Genomic DNA, 18814 nt, shown 5'->3' with positions numbered 1-18814 from the left:
TATGGAGGTGCTTTATTGAAGAGCTCTGGCTATCAGGGGTACACATACCCAAATCTGACCTGACTTGGTTTGGAGTTTTTATATGTTTTTATACTCTATTCTATATATTTTTATACTCTATCGTTCTATATCTTACATATTAATTATTAAACTTACATTGTTCTATTTGAAGCATTGTTTTTACCCAAACATGGATTTCTCATGATCCCCTCTCAAGCCCCTAACATTGTTTCTCATCTTCTTTAAGCAATAATCACATCAACAATTGTATCATTTATCATCTATTGATTACACAAGTGCAGTTTCCCATGATCTTTAGCAAGCACAAGGCCTAACATGTCTCAGGGCCTACTTTTCCCAGGGCTTGCCAAGCTTAACTTTCTTTCTAAGTCCCCAAAGTTTCTATGATTTTAAAACCTTTTACTATCACTGACATTTGCACCTAAACATCCACCAGATTGTGGCCTGACAAGTACAAGGCCTTGCATCCCAAAGAGCGCCTGTTTCTTTTCCCTGTACAACACACACTTTATTTCCCACAATTATTATTCAGTTCTTATTTATTGGCCACAAGAACTACAAAGCCCATGGCTTTAGCACATTTCCCCCAAATCAGTGACTACGGTATGATGAAAAGAACGAGCTTCTGACTGCTCAAACCAAGAGCCTGATTTCCACCTGGTAAACAACATCTCTGTTTATCAGCACAGTCCAACACAGAAGAGCAGGCAGACTAGATTTAAATCAATGAAAACTTTATGTATAACTGAACGCAGAAAACATGAAACTATGTACAGAGAAAACTATATACAGAAAGAAGCAAGCCTCTGCACCGCCTGTTCTTCAAGGTCCACCTGAGAGTGTCCTGAGCAGCAGAAGAGCTCATAAATAAATTGGAAAGTACAACCCTGGATCGAGTTGCACGCCGCACATTGGGCACATGCCGGTGTTCTCCAGGGCAGCAGGGAGGCACGCGCTGCAGAACACGTGGCCACACACAGTTGTCACAAGCTGTCGTCCATTTTGCATGATCTGGAAGAAAGGAAACAACAACCACATGTATTGGGAGGAAAGAATTGGAGTTTTCTGCTCTATTGGCAGCAGGCAAATGAGACTTGAGAGCATCTGGAATCAGTTAGAAGCCAGGGGGGACCCACAGATCTGCCAGTGCCATCCTGGCAAGGGCTTCTCCCTCTCCATTCACCAGCAAGAAGGGACTTGTGGAGCTTCCCAGCAAGGGCTGTGCTTCCAGCCAGCTGCCCACATCAGCAAGCTGACTTGGGCAACTCCCCTTTTGGCTTCTTCCTCCTCCCACAAAGCACAAAGGATGACAAGAGGTGCATCCTTACCTCTGAGTAATAGTCCATGCAAATTGGACAGCTAATGACAACTCCTGGCTCTGCACTAGAGGGAACAGAAGCAGAAAGAACGTGCAGCTGTTAATATCATCTCACTTCAATGATTATTGATACCTAAAATCTCAGCTCATCATGCAAGTGCACTGACTAGCCCTGGCCCATTTCCTTTGAAGAAGCCTGCTGTCTTTAACTCTCTCTTTGCTGCATTTAATGAGGATTTGGGCACTCCCTGCCTCGAGGGAAAGAGCATCCTGGTTTTCACTAGGAGAAAGGTGCAGTCAGACACCCTGCTCTGGCATTTGAAGTAAGAGCAGTCTTTAGCACTGGCCACTTGGTGTTTGGAAACTTGGACTTGCAGCGGCTCGTCATGAACAGCTTTGGAACTACAGCATCCAGCTGTCCTCTGGGAACCATTCAGCCCGGAATATTCATTGCAGGAGCCAGTTCTAACGCTACAGAGTAACATGGCTCTGGCAAGATCCAGCCCCAGGAAGGAGCCTTTGGTCAATGTTGAATGCTGCAGCACTGAGTTCTTTCAGAGCAGTTCCATTCTGGAACAGAGAACTGAAGGGACAGAGTATTCCTTTTCTATATGAACCAAGTGGTGGGATTTGTTCACCTGCAGACCCAACAACCAAAACTTAAACATGTCCAAAGCCATTGGCAAAAGGCATCATGCTTAGGAATAGTGAAAGCCCTTGAGGTGGCATGTGTAAGACCTGACAACTAAAAGTTCCATACTCCATTTCTCTCCTACATTGCCTTTCCCAAAGGCTCAAAGCACACCAGCTTTGTTTAAACCTATGCCTTTCCCTTTCACCCCCAAAAAGCCACTTTAGAAAACCTTCCATCATAATTCTCATGTGCTTTGTCCTCCCTAGTAACACAGACGCCTGGTTTAATCTAATCAGCCTAATGCATTGCCTCTTTCTTATTCTGCTGGAGCGCTCCTAGAGTAGGACTTTGCTGTTGCTCTGCAGAACGGGGATTTTACTGTGCAGGCAGCCAACTTGAACTGCAAGATCTCCATGCCAGAAGCAAAGAAATCAGTGCTTGTGACATCCAGCACTGACCATAAAAGCAGGACCTGCACAGCTGCTTGTGTGCAAGTGTACCTTGGGAAGAATGGCTCCAGCTGCAGGAGAAAGGGAGCCAGCTGGCAGCATTCCAGCAGGGAATTTCTGCTGGAATTTGCCCAGCTGCTGCCTGCTGGCCCCATGATGCCAAGCCTCATTGCTAGCAATGGAAGTATTTCCATAGCTAACCTGGCTACTAGAACTTGTCAGAAAAAGCAAATGCAATCCTGAGCTATGGGCTGTGACCAATGCCCTTCCTTGCCATAGCCCCACTCTCATCTCTAAGGTTCTGTGGCATCTGCCTTGGGCTGCCTTTTTCTCCCGAAATGCAGATGGTATCATTTGATCATCATGCAACACAGGAGAAGTATGGAAATGAGTAGAGTAGGGAAGGCTTCAGAGATAAAGCAGGCATAGCTGTAGAACTTATTCCTACAGAGAAAAGAAAGAAAAGCACAAAGTTCCGTGTTTGGTAGGGCACGAGCCATACGTACGCTGAACTTCCAGCATGCTCCTCTGCTCCGTGTTCTGCAGGGGCTGCATCAGCCACAGGTGCATCATTAGCTCCTGTGCCATCAGCAGAGCCATCCACCTGTTCCTGGCTGTTCAGTGCAGCAGTTCTCCTTTCTTCTCCATGCACTGTAATTGAATTTTCAGAAGTTACATCTATTCTTCTCTCTCTCCCTGGAGCTACCCTTCAAATGAGTTCTAGAAATAGTCAGTAATGGTTCCTATTTTAAATGGACTTTGTTCATCTGGGTTAAAAACAACCTGAAATAAACAACTTTCCCAAAGAGTAAGGCTGAACCTTTCCAGACATTGGGACTACTTGTGGATGCTAAGTGCAAAAAGCAAGCAGGAACACACAGTCTGTGTGAAACTAAGTCACACAAAGCTTCTCACTCTGGCCTGAGAAAGCATAATGAAAAATCCAAGCAGTCCTTGGTAAAGGACAGCAATCTTTGCAGGTGCTGTTTAGAATCCTTGTTGTTTCCTTGCAAGAAACAGTCAAGGGGTGCTGTTCCAATTAAGCAATGATAGTGATGTGTAAATTTAAGGACCAATGAGAGTTTTACCTCTCAGACCTTCTGGAACACATCTATAAAAGAAGATGTGGAATAATAAACTTTGCTCTCTTGGACAAAGCAACTAAGAGAGTCATATCGCACTTCTGGTTGTTCCTAATACAGTATGACAACTGCTCTGCTATGGAGCAACACAAAACCTTTGCTTTGTTCACTCTACACCCAGCTAAGAAGGTGATTCTCAAGGACAGTCCCTGGAAACTACACAATTACTTGGAGCAGTGTCCCCTTAAACACTGTCATCATGTCCCTTCTGAGTTAAGGTAATTTGAAGATGGAGTTCTATGAGATGCAAAATGTAGAACATGTAAAAGATTTCTTAAAAAAGGATGTTCTTGTTATCGATATATTTCATTCTTAAGGAAGGATGTTTTTGTATTGATATATTTCATCCTCATGTATGCCCACACACATTGCATCCATTCTCTAAGACACTGGCTAGCAGCTTGAGCCTGTCCTGTGCCTTTTACTAAAAGCACTTTCAAGCCCTGCTGCTCCAGGTTCTTGGAAAAGAATAAAAGTCATGATTACATTCTAGATCAAAGTCCATTACCAAGTGTCAAACATCAACTCACCTTCAGGAAACTTCCATTGATGCACATGAGAAGGGAAAGAAAAGAAAATACAATTAGCCTGGGTGAGCCCCCTGTGCTGCATGCAAACCTCAGCTCAGAAAGCAGTTCTAGCAGAGGAGTGAGGAAGGCTAGGCTATCACCCTCCAAGTTGGCTTAAGAACATTCAAAGCAGGAGCACAAACAGCTGCTGCCCTGAAAACAACCAAGTGGCTGCTGCTGATTCTGCTCTCAACAGGGTACAAACAGAGATAGCTTAGGAACCACCTGAAAACCCTCCTCCCTCCTCCCCTCTTCCTGTGCCCTAATTCAATTTGGGCTGGAGCTGTTTCTTTCCCTTGTTCTCTTTTAAACTGGCAAATTCTGCTATTTTAACTCTAAGCACTTCATGTTAGATGAAAGAGCTGCTGAAGAAAGGAAACCACAACAGGCATTGTGAATAAAGAACTCTATCAGTCAGTGCTAGAATTCCAAGAAACACATGGGTCTGCCAGTGCCATCCTGGCAAGGGCTTCTCCCTCTATGGACACCAGCAAGGAGGGACTTGCAGGAATGGACAACTTGGAGCTTCCCAGCAAGGGCTGTGCTTCCAGCCAGCTGCCCGTGGCACCCACCTAAGACAAGTGAGTTGTGCAGCACTTCTTTATCCCTTCCCCTCCCACAAATCAGAAATGACAACAACATGTGGGTCCTCACCTCTGCGTTGTCATCCTCCCAATTCGGGGGACTAACGGGACCTCCTGGCGGTGCACTAGAGGGAGCAGAATCAGAAGAACATGCAGCCATCAATTTCACTCAGCACAGAGGGTTACCAAGACATAGAATTGCAGAACTTGAAGTAACCCCTTATTCTAATTTAGCAACATCCCAGCTGAGAAACACAATCAAGTGCAAGAGCTTTTATGTTCGGCAAGCATTTCAGTGTATCACAGTCCATAAGGTAAGAAACATTACAATAATGACTTCCTGACAGAGAGGAAATATTTCTCCTGCATTTTGCCAGTTTTAGGGGTTTTTTCCATTCCTTCTCTTCCTGACAGGCCACTATGATCCAAGTCAGAATTCTGCAAACAGAATCAAGTAGAAGCCAAAAGATTGGCAAAAACCTGTGTCTACACGGAAATGGCATCAGAAATTACACTTTGGAGAGACCCTTTATCTGTCACATACAATTCTAGATCTCTTGGCTCCTGTTGAAGTCTGCCTGCCAGCATTTGGTTTGAATTCTCATCTGATCTGGAATCAGATGGATACTGACGGCTCTCCTCCCAGTCCTGCAATGGGGTAAAAAAGGAGAGAGATTATGAAGCTCCCCATCCTGCTTCCCCATTTCAGTTCCCTAACAGGATTTGGGCTAGAACCTTCCTTTCCCTCGTTAGCCCTAAACACTTGGCGTTGGATGAGCAGCTGCTGAGAAACGGAAAGCACAGGCACAGGAATTTGGGGCAAAATGTTTGCTGCTCTATTGGCCCCAGGCAAACAGGACTTGGAGTATGTGCAGTCTGTCAGTCAGTGCTAGAACTATAAAAAACACATGGGTCTGCCAGTGCCATCCTGGCAGGGGCTCCTCCCTCTATGGACACCAGCAAGGAGGGACTGGCAGGATATGGGCAACTTGGAGCTTCCCAGCAAGGGCTGTGGATCCTCACCTCTGTGTTGTCATCCTCAGGACTTGGAGGACTGATGAGACTTGCTGTCCATGCACTAGAGGGAGAAGAACCAGAAGAACATGCAGCCATCAATTTCACAGTGCACAGAGATAGAAAATGGCAGAAATTGAAACAATCCCTTATTCTGATTTAGCAACATCCCATGCCAGAAACACAGTCAGTGCAAGAGCTTTAATGGACTGCAAGCATATCAGTGTATCACAACACATAATGTAAAGAAACATTCAATAATGACTTCCTGAATGGAGAAGAAATGTTTCTCCTGGATTTTGCTGGGCTTTAGGGGTTTTTTCCCATGAGTTGCCTTCCAGACTGGACACTATGGTTTAAATCAGATTCCTTCCCACAAAATCAAGCAGAATCCAACAGTTTGGCAAAACCCTGTGTCTGCCCTATGTCAGCAATGACACTTTGGGGAGACACATCATCTGTTACATACTCATCATTGTCTCGTGATTCCTCCTCATCATCTCTTGGCCAGAGCTCAGCTGAATTCTCTGCCTCCCTGGAATCCTGTGAGTGCAGCTGACTCAGCTCCCTGTCCTGCTCCTCTGAGTTGTCATCCTCCGTAGTCAGAGGACTAGCAGGATCTGCTGGCTGTGCCCTAGAGGGAACAGAACCAGAAAGAACATGCAGCCATTTCAACACAAAGCCAAGAATTTCCCTGGGCACCAAGGCTTACCAACAGGTAACACCTATTCTGTTCTAGCAACATCCCAGCCCAGCACCACAGTTGTTCCCCCAGCTGCTATGTACTGTAAGCATTTGAAACTTATAGCAAGCCATACTGGAATAGCTATTCAACCATGACTTAATGGAAGGAAAAGAAAGGTTTCATCTGGATTTTGCTATGTGGTTTTTTTGATTCTTTTACTTGCTTCTTTGACAGATAGGTCACTATATTCCAAGTCAGAAGTTTCTGCACAGACTTGAGTAGAAGCTGGAAGTGTGGCAAAACCTGTTCTTACCATCTACCAGAAATTAGAATCTAGAGAGACATTTTACTCTCACATACCCATCATTAACTCTTGGTTCCTCTTCATCAGGAGTTGTCAGGGGCCCAGCTGAATTCTCAGCTAATCTGGAAAGCTGAGAGTGCTGCTGGTTCTGCTCTCTGTACTGCAGTGGGGTAAAAATGGAGGCAAATTAGAAGCCAGTCAAATCAACTCTGTCCTACTTCCCCTTTACAGTTCCCTGATTGGATTTGGGCTAGAACCTTTTCTTTGCCCTAGCCCCAAAATGGGCAACTTCTGCAGTCACAGCTCTAAATGCTTCCTGCTGCATGACCAGCTGCTGAAGAATGGAAAGCATACCCGGCATTGGGAGGAAGGAATTCCAGTTTGCTGTTCTATTGGCCCCAGGCAAACAGGACTTGGAGTATGTGCAGTCAGTCAGTCAATGTAAGAACTACAAGGAACACACAGCTCTGCCAGTGCCATCCTGGCAAGGGCTCCTCCCTCTATGGACACCAGCAAGGAGGGACTTGCAGGAATGGACAACTTGGAGCTTCCCAGCAAGGGCTGTGCTTCCAGCCAGCTGCCCGTGGCACCCACCTAAGACAAGTGAGTTGTGCAGCTCCCCCTCTGCCCCTTTCCCTCCCACAGAGCAGGACAAGAACATGTGCATCCTCACCTGGGAGTCCTCATCTGACCAATAGGGAGGATCAAATTCAAACAGCAGCCAATCACTAGAGAGAGGAGAACCAAAAGAACATACAGCCATTTAAATGCACAGCCATTTCTTTCTCTGGCCACCAAGGGTTACCAACAAAGAAAACGTTGGTACTCAAAACATCCCCTGTTCTGAATAAGATGCATTCTCACCCAGAAACACCATCATTGCAAGAATTTTTATGTACTGCAAGCATTTCAGCATGTCAACCAGCTTTCTTAAATTCAATTGTGGCTTCACAAACAGGGAAGGAAGGTTTCTGCTGGATTTTGCTGGGTTTCTTTTAATTCTCCTCCAGGCAGACCACTATATTCCAGGTCTGAAGTATTTGCACAGAGTTCTGCAGAACCCTACGGCTTGGCAAAAACCTCTTTCTACCACATATATGAAATCAGAGTTTTAATAGACACTTTCTCTCTCACATACCCATCATCTTCTCCTGGTTCTTCTCCATTGTTCCTTTCCAGTGGCTCAGGTGAATTGTCCGAGGCCCTGGAAAGATGTGGCTGCTGCGGGCTCTGCTGCAGGGGTAGAACAGGGTAGAAATGGACACACTTAGGAAGCAGTGGAACTTGACCCTTCCTGCTCCCCCGTTTCAGTTCCCTAATTGGATTTGGGCCAGAGCTGTTTCTTTGCCTCTTTCTCCCTCCAACTGGCAAGTTCACCTGTGATAGCCTGAGCACTACTTTTTAGAGGAACAGCTACTGAAGAGAAACAAACCCCTAGACCCAAACCTGCTCTGGTGTTCGGTGTAAGAGGAGCTGGGTCATGCAAAGTGTGTTGTGAAACTTTAGGCCTTTTCTTTGCACAGGTTCAGGAACAACCCTGTCAGGATATAACTGCCATGCAATGTTTGCTGCATGTGTCTGCTTTGCACAGCAGTAGAGGCATCCCAAATTTGAGCAGACACAGTGCTCTGAGGGCTGCATCAAAGCATAGTCTTTCAAAATAGTAGGGGAAAAAGAAAAAATCCCAAATGTGCCCCTTTTAAAGACTTAGAGGAATAAGAAAGAGAATTAGTGTGTACCCCAGTCAGCTGCAGTTGCTTTTGACACCTCAGTGACAGGGGGACCTTAAACTGATGCTGCAGCTAAAACACTTCTTCAAATCAAAGACTTCCTCTGCTCTCTTTTGAATCACTGAAGCAACATCCTCTTTTAGGTTGTTCATCCACTCTCTGCAACTGATTCTCAGGCATGCTGATGTGTTTGGGAGTGTGTTTGGGGTTGACTGGGAACTGTGTCTAAAGTGCTAAATCAGAGCCATCTTTCAACCTTTGAGGCCAGGGGACTTAGTAAGATTGCAGAGGGCAAGAAAATTCCTATGGATGCAACATGGAGAGGAGTGTGCCACTCACTACTTACCACAGGAGATTCATCGTCGCTGATGGTGATGACTTCAGGCTCTGGAGAATTTCCTGTGAGATCTATGACTTCTTCAGCAGTTGAAAAAGAGAAGGTTAGAAGTGAGTTCAGAGATTGCAGAGGAATGCAATGGGCTGCCACTGTGGAACAGACTGTGCTAGGATTCCCTGTGCCCAAGGTGTCTTTTGTTCAGGAATGAGTCCAACATTTCACTCAAGCTTTGCCCTCAGCAGTCCAGAGGGAGCATTGTCCTCTGTGCATTCCCTCATGTGTCCTGCTGAGCATTGCCCTGTGCCCTGAAGGGGCAAAACAAGAGGAAGAGCACCTGAGCTCCTCACAAGTTCTGTTGGATGACAACAGCTTACGGGAAGTGCACACCAACAGATCATTCCTCTCGCATAGGGGAATGTTTAGCACACAGGAGAAAAAAACCACCAAATCTATGGGGGATGCTAATTTTACAGTACCATGCTGTCCATGCTCCCCTGAAGAATGGGCCCCAGCTAGTGACTAACTTTTCTTCATCTTTGTGCAGCTTGGGAGATGCCAAACTCAGCCTGCCACCTCCACTGTGGCAGCTGCAGTCACTGCCAGCTCATCAGGGCACCCATTCAGGTGTTTGAGCAGCACTTGGGGCCTTTGCTAAACAGCTCCTCTCCCACTAGAGGCCAATGGACAGAGTTCAGTAACAAACCAAAACAGCTGTCAGTGGGCTGGTTGTTTAGGGATGCCATACCAGGTGGTTCCTCAAGCCCAAGGTTCCCTTCCTCCCCAGGAAAGGGCCTAGGAACTGGCAAAAGCACCCATTCAAATGAACTCCAAGCCTCCAGAAGCAGTTTCTGTTCTTACCAGCCTCTCTTGGCTCTGTCTCCAAGGTTCCACCAGCTCTGGAGGGCAGCAGCCTGCTCCGTTTCTGAGCTGGGGTAGAATCCAGCGCCTCTCCAGGGCGCTTTCGCTGACCCTGAGAGAGAACAAAGCCTTAGCATTTTCTGTGGCACTAATATGAACATGGCACTTGGTTTTTGCCACCCCAATGACAGCACACAAGGATACACAAAACACTCCTGCAAAGGCTGCAATATGCATCCAATGGTGCTATGGGCCATTCCCACCTAAGTGCATCTCCTCAGAGCAAAGATATTACCCCTGAACTCCGACAGGGTGCCTCACCAAGAAAGAGCCTGTCCCAATCCCTTGTAAATGAGGAGAACAGTTCCCAATTCTAGCAGGCTGCTGCTCACACTGTAAGCCATTTTGAATTACTGCTAACATCCACAGACATCCAAAACTTTCAGTATTCCAGAACACCATGTTATGTAAAGTTTTCAAAGGTTTCCATTCTTGTCCTTTTGCTACAAACTCTTGAAATACTTCCTAGAAGTACCCCATAAAATGTTTCAAGATTCAGATCAGCATTGAGTAGCAATGTACTTACAGAGCTCATGGTGTTTTTGGATCTAAAAGTACCGGCAAAGGAAGTGGGACCAACACCAAAAAAGGAACCTCAGGGATGGGATCAATCCCTTTGGTTCCTTTGGGTAGCCCACTGCCGATTATTTGGCGTGACTGAAAACTGCTGTTCCAAACCTGTCAGAAAAGTACAGGAGAGATTATCTATTTGGAATGCCAATTTTCCTGAATACCCCCATGCCCCAAGACTCCCATTGCCAAGTCTTCAGTTCCTGTTCAAAGCTAGATGGGAAGTCCCTGACTCTGGCACTGGAGCCCACCTGCAGCCCATGCTGCAGCCCAGACCAGCCCCTCAGCATGACACTCAGCTTTTCAGGAGTTGTCTGCACTCACCTGTACAGTCACTGCAGAGTTTGGCTGGCAAATGTCAGCACAAGGCTCTCTGTTCGCAGCCGGGATGGAGAAGACAGACTCTCCACGTCTGCTGCGCAGCAGAGAATCCGTCAACTGGCTCAAGAGACTCCGTGTCAACAGAACCTTGGGAGCAGGAGTGCCCCTGGCAACCGGTGCCAACATTCCATGCCCAGGTAACGGGGCTGCGCTTTGCTCACCCATGGAGTTCCAGAAGGCCATGGAGGCACCGCAGCCATGGCCTGGTTCTGCTGCCGCTGGCTCCATCGCAGTGCTCAGGGCCCTGTCCTGCCTGGCCTGGAACCTTGCAGGGACAGGGCATCCACAGCTTCTCTGGGCAGCCTGTTGCACTGGCTCAGCACCCTCCTAGCTCTTGCAAACATCTCATCCCAACCTTCCCCTTCCCCCATGGCTCTCTGCCCCCTCTGGCCACTGGAAGGCCACAGTCAGGCCTCCCCAGCCCCTGCTCCTCTCCCGGCTGCACAGCCCCGGCTCTCCCAGCCTGGCTGCACGTGACAGCTGCCCCAGGCCTCCACACATCCCCAGGGCCACCTCCAGCCCTGCTCCACAGGCACATCCCGCTCCTGCTGGGCCCAGCTGGACACAGCTCCGCACGCGCGGCCTCACGGGCACAGCTGCGCCTCCCGCCACCTTCAGCCTCAGGCACCTGAGCATCACTGGAGCCTTCCTGTGCCCAAAGAACTCCCAGCAAACCACACCTCCCCAAAGCAAAAAGAAATTTAAACCCTTCCTTAACCCTCCTCCTCCTCCAGCTTTATTGGTCTCTGGCTGTTTTATATCTAATGGGACTGCTTTAACTCAAATAAATAGCAATTAACACAGAATCAAAATTTGCTGGAGTTTTTGGTTTTCAAACTGTTCCAACTATCTAATCATTCAGATCCTGATTTCAAGTCTCTGAAATCTTGACTTTGTCAGGTGTTGAACTACTCCTCTACTAGAACTTCCCAACAGGGCTGAGGAGGTTTGTTCTGCTCCCAGGGACAGCACCTTCCTCCTGAGGCCCTGCTCTGCTCTCTAAGGTGCCACAGCAAAAAAAGCAGAATTAATAATCAGTTTTCCTTCTAGCCACTCTGCCATGGGACCTGTGTTCAGAGGGATGGGCTGGTGCTCCTGAGAGCACCAGGGAAGCCATCTGAGCCCTGCCAGATGCAGGAATGCTCCTCAGCCCCTGGTCCCTTTGGTTGGGTGCCCTCTGGTGTGGGGAGAACGGTGGAAATTGATCCAGTGCTGTGGAGATGAGCACAAGGATATGTTCAGCTCGTTCTCTACACGAGGAGCCTCATTTCTTACAAAACATTCCCACTTACTACAATTCATCCTTTTGGGTAATTAGGTATCAAGTGTTGGAGAATGGGTGGGGATGACTCTTCCATTGTTTGAAAAAACCCTAAAGGACATTCAATGCTTTAGATAAAAATACTAAGATGCTAAAGCAATTCCAACTATACATTTAATATATGAATAATTAAGCTCCTTGGATGGGTGCCAAAGCACTGAATATGAGAAATGGACAATGCAAATATGCTGTCTCTCTGTTCTGGGCTTCCGAAGCTCAAAAAACCTCAATTTTTCTATGCCTCCAGATGAATGATGGAATGAGCTGAAAATGTGCTTTTCCTTCTGCTGACAACTATGCACCAAGATCAAAAACAAATTTTAAAACAACAAAATTTTAAAATAAAATTGCCTCAGCTGATGCTGTTGAGCCAAACCAACATTGGTTTCAACTTCTTACAAAATCAACTGAGTGCCATTTCATTGCAGGTTAATTAAGATCAAATTTACTTGACCATAAATGCTTTCTTTAAATGCTCTTTTCAATGAAAATTCCTAGCATAGCATGTCATCTACGAATATAGCTATTTAAAAAGACATTTCTGCTTACTGTCATTGCATCCACCAGGAAGTTCAAAGTCTAGCAATAATGAGAAACAGAAAACATTGGTCTAAACTTCATGGCAACCCTGTAAGTACATCATTTGATGTGTGTCTGTGGAAGTGTTATCTTGGAGTACTTTTGACAACTCAAGTAGTTTTCATGAATAGGAAAAATCAAAAGATCACTTTATCAGGCTAATACTAATGTTTTAGTTTCTTTTATGAAGATCAAACCAAATCAGAATTAGCGGCTACAATGAACCTTGTTTATTACTACCTCTGCCTAAATATGGCAATAGTAAGACATCTTGAAGTATGACTGAGGATGCAGGTAAATCACACAATCGAGACAAAAATGAAAAACCCAAATTAAGGACGCATGTCCACACAGATAACCAGATTTTAACACCTAGAGGACTTAGTTCAGTTTGGTCATCTGAGTTTTCTGTTTCATGGCACAACGAATTTCCTGTTGCATTGTTGACCTGAGATCTGCCTTTGCCTCTTTTTTACTTTTATATAACAGAAGTCATTTTCTCTCCTCTCTTATGTCCAATTATTAGATCTCTGGACAATTGCATTTCTCTTCAATGTAACTTTGGATTAAACTGCTGTAATTGAAGGAAATGTTGGTACAACACAGTGTGCTGCTAACAGCTCCAAGTCAGGAACCAACTTCATCCATTCAAATGCACATTCCTTCAAAAGCCTCCAGATTCTAACCTGAATGAAACCTTGCAACGCTAAATGCAGCAGTTTGTTAACATCCCACTTATTCTTCAAAAAACTTGCTTTCTTTGGTGTGTGCACAACCTGCTCCTCTCTCCATCTTCTCAGCACTGAAATCATGATGTTAGTGTTCAGGAACACACATAATCACAGAATGATTCTATGAAGGTGCTTTATTGAAGAGCTCTGGCTGTCAGGGGTACATATACCCTGACCCGACTTCATTTGGAGTTGAACATGGTTTTATACTCTATCGTTCTGTAACTTACATATTTATTATTCAACTTCCATTGTTCTATTGTATGCATTGTTTTTACCCAAGCATGGATTTCTTGTGATCCCAGCTCAACCCCCTAACATTGTTTCTCATCTTCTTTAAACAATAATCACATCAACAATTGTATCATTTATCATCTATTGATTGCACAAGTGCAGTTTCCCATGATCTTTAGCAAGCACAAGGCCTAACATGTCTCAGGGCCTACTTTTCCCAGGGTTTGCCAAACTTGCCTTTCTTTCTAAGTCCCCAAAGTTTCTATGATTTTCCAACTTTTTACTATCATTCCCCCCTTTGAAAGCATTTTCACTTCACTATAAGTGGAAATGTTTTCACTTGACACAGTCCTTTGTTTCTGAGTTTATACTTGATGTTCTTCAAATCCTAGATGGATGTAAACGTTGTCCTGGAAACGTTGTCACAAACTGGAGAACCAGAAGATGGTGGCTCTGGATCTCGTGTCAGTGCCTTTATTATTTTCTGGTTCCAGGGCGTTTTCTTCTGTATTTCTCCTTTGAAGATGCTGTAAATGAACCAAATTGCTAAGAATACAATTAGTAAGATTATCACACTCTCAATGATAGATTTAATCCATGAACTCACATTCTAGCCTAACCCTTTGAAGATTTTGCCCAACCAACTTGTAGTCAAATCCTTTTGCTCTTCCTGTGCTCCATGCTCTATTTGTTGCAACTGATTAATGTCATATTCTCCATCTGCAGTGTAGTGGTTTAGTTTTGTTAATTTCGTTTCCCGTCCAACTCACTGAATAAATGTTTTGGTTTTAAAGCAGCAACTAAAAAATCACTAGAAAACGTACTTATGTCTTGCTGTGAGATATGGATTAGAACAAGAGCAAAACAGGGTTAAAACTTAAAAGGAATAAAGAAAGTTTATTAACAAAACTACAAGAATAAGAAAACCAGGATAAATCTTCCAGAAAACCCTTTTTCCCCCCACTACCCAACTCTTCTCTTGTTCACATGACAGCATAAAGTCAAAAAAAGTTTTGATGTTTATAACAGTCCCATTTCTTGCTATAGTCTTCCCATCAGTCTTCGAAGAGAAACAGGAGTCTTCTTCTGCTAATCTATGAAGTTTTTCACAAAAAACTATTTCTGTTATAGCTTTCTATTTCTCTGATGCCAGATGCTCGGAAAAATCTGCCATCAATTGTCTCCTCCCATTTCCCATCACTCTGAGGTGTGTTATGGGTCAAATGAGTCTAGGGATGTCATTTTGAAGGATGAGTTATTCAAAAGTAAAAGTTCTCTTCATTTGTCTCTGTGAGCTTCTCTGGAAACAGAAGTTTTCTCTTTGCCCCTACAAAGCGACCAATCTTGAACTATTGCTTCTCTCCCTCTGTTCCAGCACCTCACTGTATCACAATCACTTTACTTTGTGCTGAAAATTCACACTTTGAACTACTCTATTCCTCCTAATATACTCTGTCATGAATTAAAGGAGTTTTTTCAGAACATTCTTGTCCATCTCCATAGCTTTAACAGAAAAATATTTCAGCTTATTAAAGCAACTCCTTATTCTCTACCTCTTCTGACACTTAATTCCTTTCTTTACTGTTTCTGATAGCTGATAAAGTCTCTTTACATGCTGATTACTCTCTCTTTCTCTCTCTGGAACAAAAGGATTAATCTGCAAGTCTCATTTGGTTAAAGAAAGGCTTAAAATCTTGCCCAGGCTTTGTAGATGGTTCTGTGATCTCTGCTGGAGCAACGGTTGGAGCTGTCTGCGATGGAAGTTTCTTCATGGCTGCTCCAGAGAGTGTGGTCACTGTCTCAGCCCACCGCAGGTCAAGAGCTTTTTTTTTGCCTTACTCGGCAGTCTCTGGTGAATTCAGTCCCAGCAAAAACAAAACTGCAGCCGAACAAGGGACCGGCCTGGCCCGGCCAGAGCCCGGGGCAAGCCCCACAGGCCCCATCTCCTGACCAGGAGCTGCGGCAGGCCCAGCCCAGCCCCTGCCCGGGCCGCATGGCCTGGGCAGGGGTTGGGAAGCCAGCTGGAGCTCTGTTACCTTTCACAGCCAGGAAACAAATTGATAAAGAAATTCTCAGGCTTAGGTCTTAAGGTGATTTTCACAGGTTGATCTCACTTTTCAGTGGTCAAAACTGCTGTCAATTCTTAGAAATGGCCAGTTGTTGGCTAGGAGAAAAACTCCCAACAGCCTCCAGCAGTTTTAACTTCTTTAGGTGTTTCTCTTTTATTTCTTAAATGTCACTCTATCACATGCAGTTACATTTGGGATGTGGACACAGCAATGATCAATTCATCCCTTTAAAAAACTTACACACTCCATGCTCTTTCAGGATAGGAAATTGTAATAGCTTGTTTAGTTTTTTAAATCTTTCCCAGGTGACTCTTGCTAGTCTATCTCCCTGACCTGTTTCTCTATTCTGATTGTTTGCAGCAGGACCGAGCAAACACTCTAGGGCTCACCCAAATTTCACTTCACTGGAGGGTTCTTTCCAAGTGTCATCCTGATTCTATTTCTATCCTAATCTTTTCTAGCTATGCCTGTGTCTAGCCACTGAGTAGTTTTTCAAGCAGATCTCACATTTTGACATTACTGATTTTGCCATTGTTAGCATCCATACAGAGATTAAGTTTTGCTTTAGCAATTGTACCACTGCCTCTGCACCCCAATGACATTTCTTATGTTTAATTTGTAGAACTTCTCTCATGATCAAGGGAGTAACACTATTTGTCTTTGTGCAGTGACATGCCACCTTTATGAATTTTTGTGCTTTTAGCAAATGTCTCAGTGTCTTGTCTTTTACTGAATATTTTGGCTTTGGAGGCAAATTGAATTGAGATATATTAGTCTTTAAAGGTATCAGTGCCATTGCAGTTTGCACTTTTCAAGCAGCTTGTCAGCTTGTCCAGTCTGCTTTTCGATTCCCCTTGTCAATTTTAGAGCTTCCTGCTTGGTGTGCTCTACAGTGCATGATTGCCACTGGTTCAGGTTTTTGTACTGCTTTTATTAACTGCAGGACTGCATCTTGATGTTTAATGTGCGTACCTTGAGAAGACAGTAGTCTTCTTCCTTTCCACAGTGCTCCGTGTACATGCACTACTCCAAAAGCATCCTTTGAGCCAGTCCGTATGTTTACCCGTTTCCCTTCACTTAATTCTAGTGCTCTGCTTAAGGCAACCAGTTCTGCCCTCTGGGCAGATGGATTTGGTGATAATGCTTTTGCCTCCACTCTCGTACTGACTGTTGTTACCGCATATCCAGCATATCTGGCCCCGTTCTGCACCAAGCTGCTTCCATCTGTGAATAGCTCTCACTCTGGTTGCTCCAGTGGGATGTCTTTAGGGTCTTCTCTTGCCAAATAGGTGTACTCTGTTACTTCTACACAGTCGTGCTCTAATGGGCCTTCTTCAGCTGTGGTACCTAGGAACAAAGCTGCATTCAAAAGCTTAGTTGTCTTTAGTGTGACATTGTCCTGCTCAGTCATGACTACCTGGAATTTCACCATCCTGCTTGGAGATAGCCAATGGCCCCCCTTTTGTTCTAAAACAGCGGTTACCATATGTGGCACGTAGACATCCATGTGTCTACCCGTCGTGAGTTTCCTATAGCTTCTTGTATCAGCACCACGGTGGCTGCAACTGCCCGCAGGCATGAAGGCCACCCGGCACTCACCTTGTCAAGTTGTTTGGAAAAGCAGCCTAGCAGCCTTTTCCAGCTTCTCAAACGTTGGGTCAGCACTCCCAGTGCTGGGTGTAGTCTTTCATGCACGAAAAGCTGAAAATCTTTGGATGAATCAGGCAATCTTAATGCCGGAGCAGTTGTCAATGCCTCCTTTAGTTTGAGGAAGGCTTCCTTTGGTGGTTTGCCCCAAGTAAATGGCTGCATCTTCTGGGCTTCATACAGGGGTTTTGCAATTAGTCCATAGTGCATGATCCACAGGCAGCACCACTCTGTCATCCCAAGGAAAACTTGCAGCTCATGCAGGTTCTGGGATTCTGGAATAACACAAATAGCTTGAATACGATTAGTACCCAGCTTACGTTGCCTTTGTGAGATTTCATATCCCAGGTAAATCACAGTCTGCCAGGCAATTTGTGCCTTTTCTCTAGACACCTTATATCCTCCCATTCCCAGCTGATTTAAAATTTCAATTGTTACCTTTATGCAGGTTGTCTTCTCTTCTGTAGCTATCAGTATATTATCAACATAGTGTAACAGCAGGTATTGTTTTCTCGGTACTTGCCTGTTCTCGGTCCAAATCTCCAGCTCCTTCCCCAGCTGGCTTCCAGATAGGGTTGGACTGTTCTTGTATCCTTGTGGGAGTTGTGTTCAGGTGAGCTGAGTTTTCCTTGTGTTTTCTGGATTTTCCCACTCAGAGGCAAACCGTTTCCTACTTTCTTTGTCAGGGAGTATGCAGAAAAAGGCATCTTTTAAATCAGTGACAGTAAACCATTTCTATTTCTCTTTTACGGATGTTAACAATGTGCAAGGATTAGCTACCACTGGGTAAATATCTTTAGTTGTTCCATTAATTGCTCTCAAATCCTGTACTAGTCTGTATTGGTCAACACAGAAATTTGGGCTCTAGTGTTAACTACAGAAGTAACAGGTGCACGTTTAGGACCCACTGTTGCTATAATCAGTATTTCTCCAGTTGTGTTATTTCTAGTGATCATTTTAAATACAACCAATCTCTGCCTCCCTGCTCACCCATGAGAGGCAGAGTTGCCAGTTTCCCTGATTCTGAGGCTGTTTGGGCTCCACTCACAGAAGCTGAGAAGGAGATTGCTTTGGCTCACAGCCCAGAGCCTGTGGAGGTGGGCTGGGTTGTAGAGTGGGGGCATTTGATACAATGAACTTGGGACAGTGTCAATTAGAAACAACTTGACTCAACTTTCAAGTGATAAGCCATCCATTACGTTTCTGGGGACCCCCTTCTTTATCTCTAGTGACCACCCATACTGGTGGTTAGAGGTTTGCTTTCCCTTTGCTGGCTTTTCCTTAAGAGAACCAATGTATCTAACACCCTCTGCTTTCTCTGATTTTTCTTCTGGCATTTTTACAGGTCCATAATTTCTACTGTCATTAATTAGCTCTTTTGCAACTTTGCTCCATGTCCATATTTTATGGTTCCTAGCAGGAGAATGCAATTGTGAAGGTGTCGGCTGAGAGGGGGTGGTGAAGGGAGTAAACCCAGGAACAGTGGAACCAGGTCGATGGGTCGAGTTCTCAAGAAATCTGTCTAGTCTATCCACAGAGGTTATAGCTGCTATGGTTTTTTTGGAGGAAAATTGCTG

General features: G+C 44.9%; 1 protein-coding gene and 1 long non-coding RNA gene across 2 annotated transcripts; one reads left to right on the top strand and one right to left on the bottom strand.

The window, feature by feature from the left end:
• Positions 1 to 542: 542 nt before the first annotated feature.
• On the bottom strand, positions 543 to 11797 carry LOC147653138 (uncharacterized). Its single transcript, XM_086889306.1, has 14 exons — positions 10600 to 11797; positions 10232 to 10383; positions 9646 to 9757; positions 8797 to 8867; positions 7859 to 7953; positions 7394 to 7448; positions 6777 to 6880; positions 6201 to 6365; positions 5741 to 5795; positions 5262 to 5365; positions 4095 to 4842; positions 2929 to 3073; positions 1350 to 1404; positions 543 to 1032 (listed from the first exon to the last, which is right to left on the bottom strand). Exons 2-11 carry the CDS (start codon positions 10238 to 10240, stop codon positions 4554 to 4556), a joined length of 1059 nt encoding a protein of 352 aa, XP_086745432.1. The 5' UTR covers positions 10241 to 10383; positions 10600 to 11797; the 3' UTR covers positions 543 to 1032; positions 1350 to 1404; positions 2929 to 3073; positions 4095 to 4553.
• LOC147653139 (uncharacterized) lies at positions 4319 to 11356 on the top strand. The gene is made up of 3 exons (XR_015286875.1): positions 4319 to 4714; positions 4952 to 5031; positions 5132 to 11356. It is a non-coding gene; the product is annotated as an uncharacterized LOC147653139 (long non-coding RNA).
• Positions 11798 to 18814: the final 7017 nt, after the last annotated feature.

Source organism: Cyanistes caeruleus, chromosome 5 (assembly GCF_971803275.1).
Source record: "Cyanistes caeruleus chromosome 5, bCyaCae1.hap1.1, whole genome shotgun sequence".
Classification (NCBI taxonomy): domain Eukaryota; kingdom Metazoa; phylum Chordata; class Aves; order Passeriformes; family Paridae; genus Cyanistes; species Cyanistes caeruleus.
This window is presented reverse-complemented; position numbering and strand designations above follow the sequence as displayed.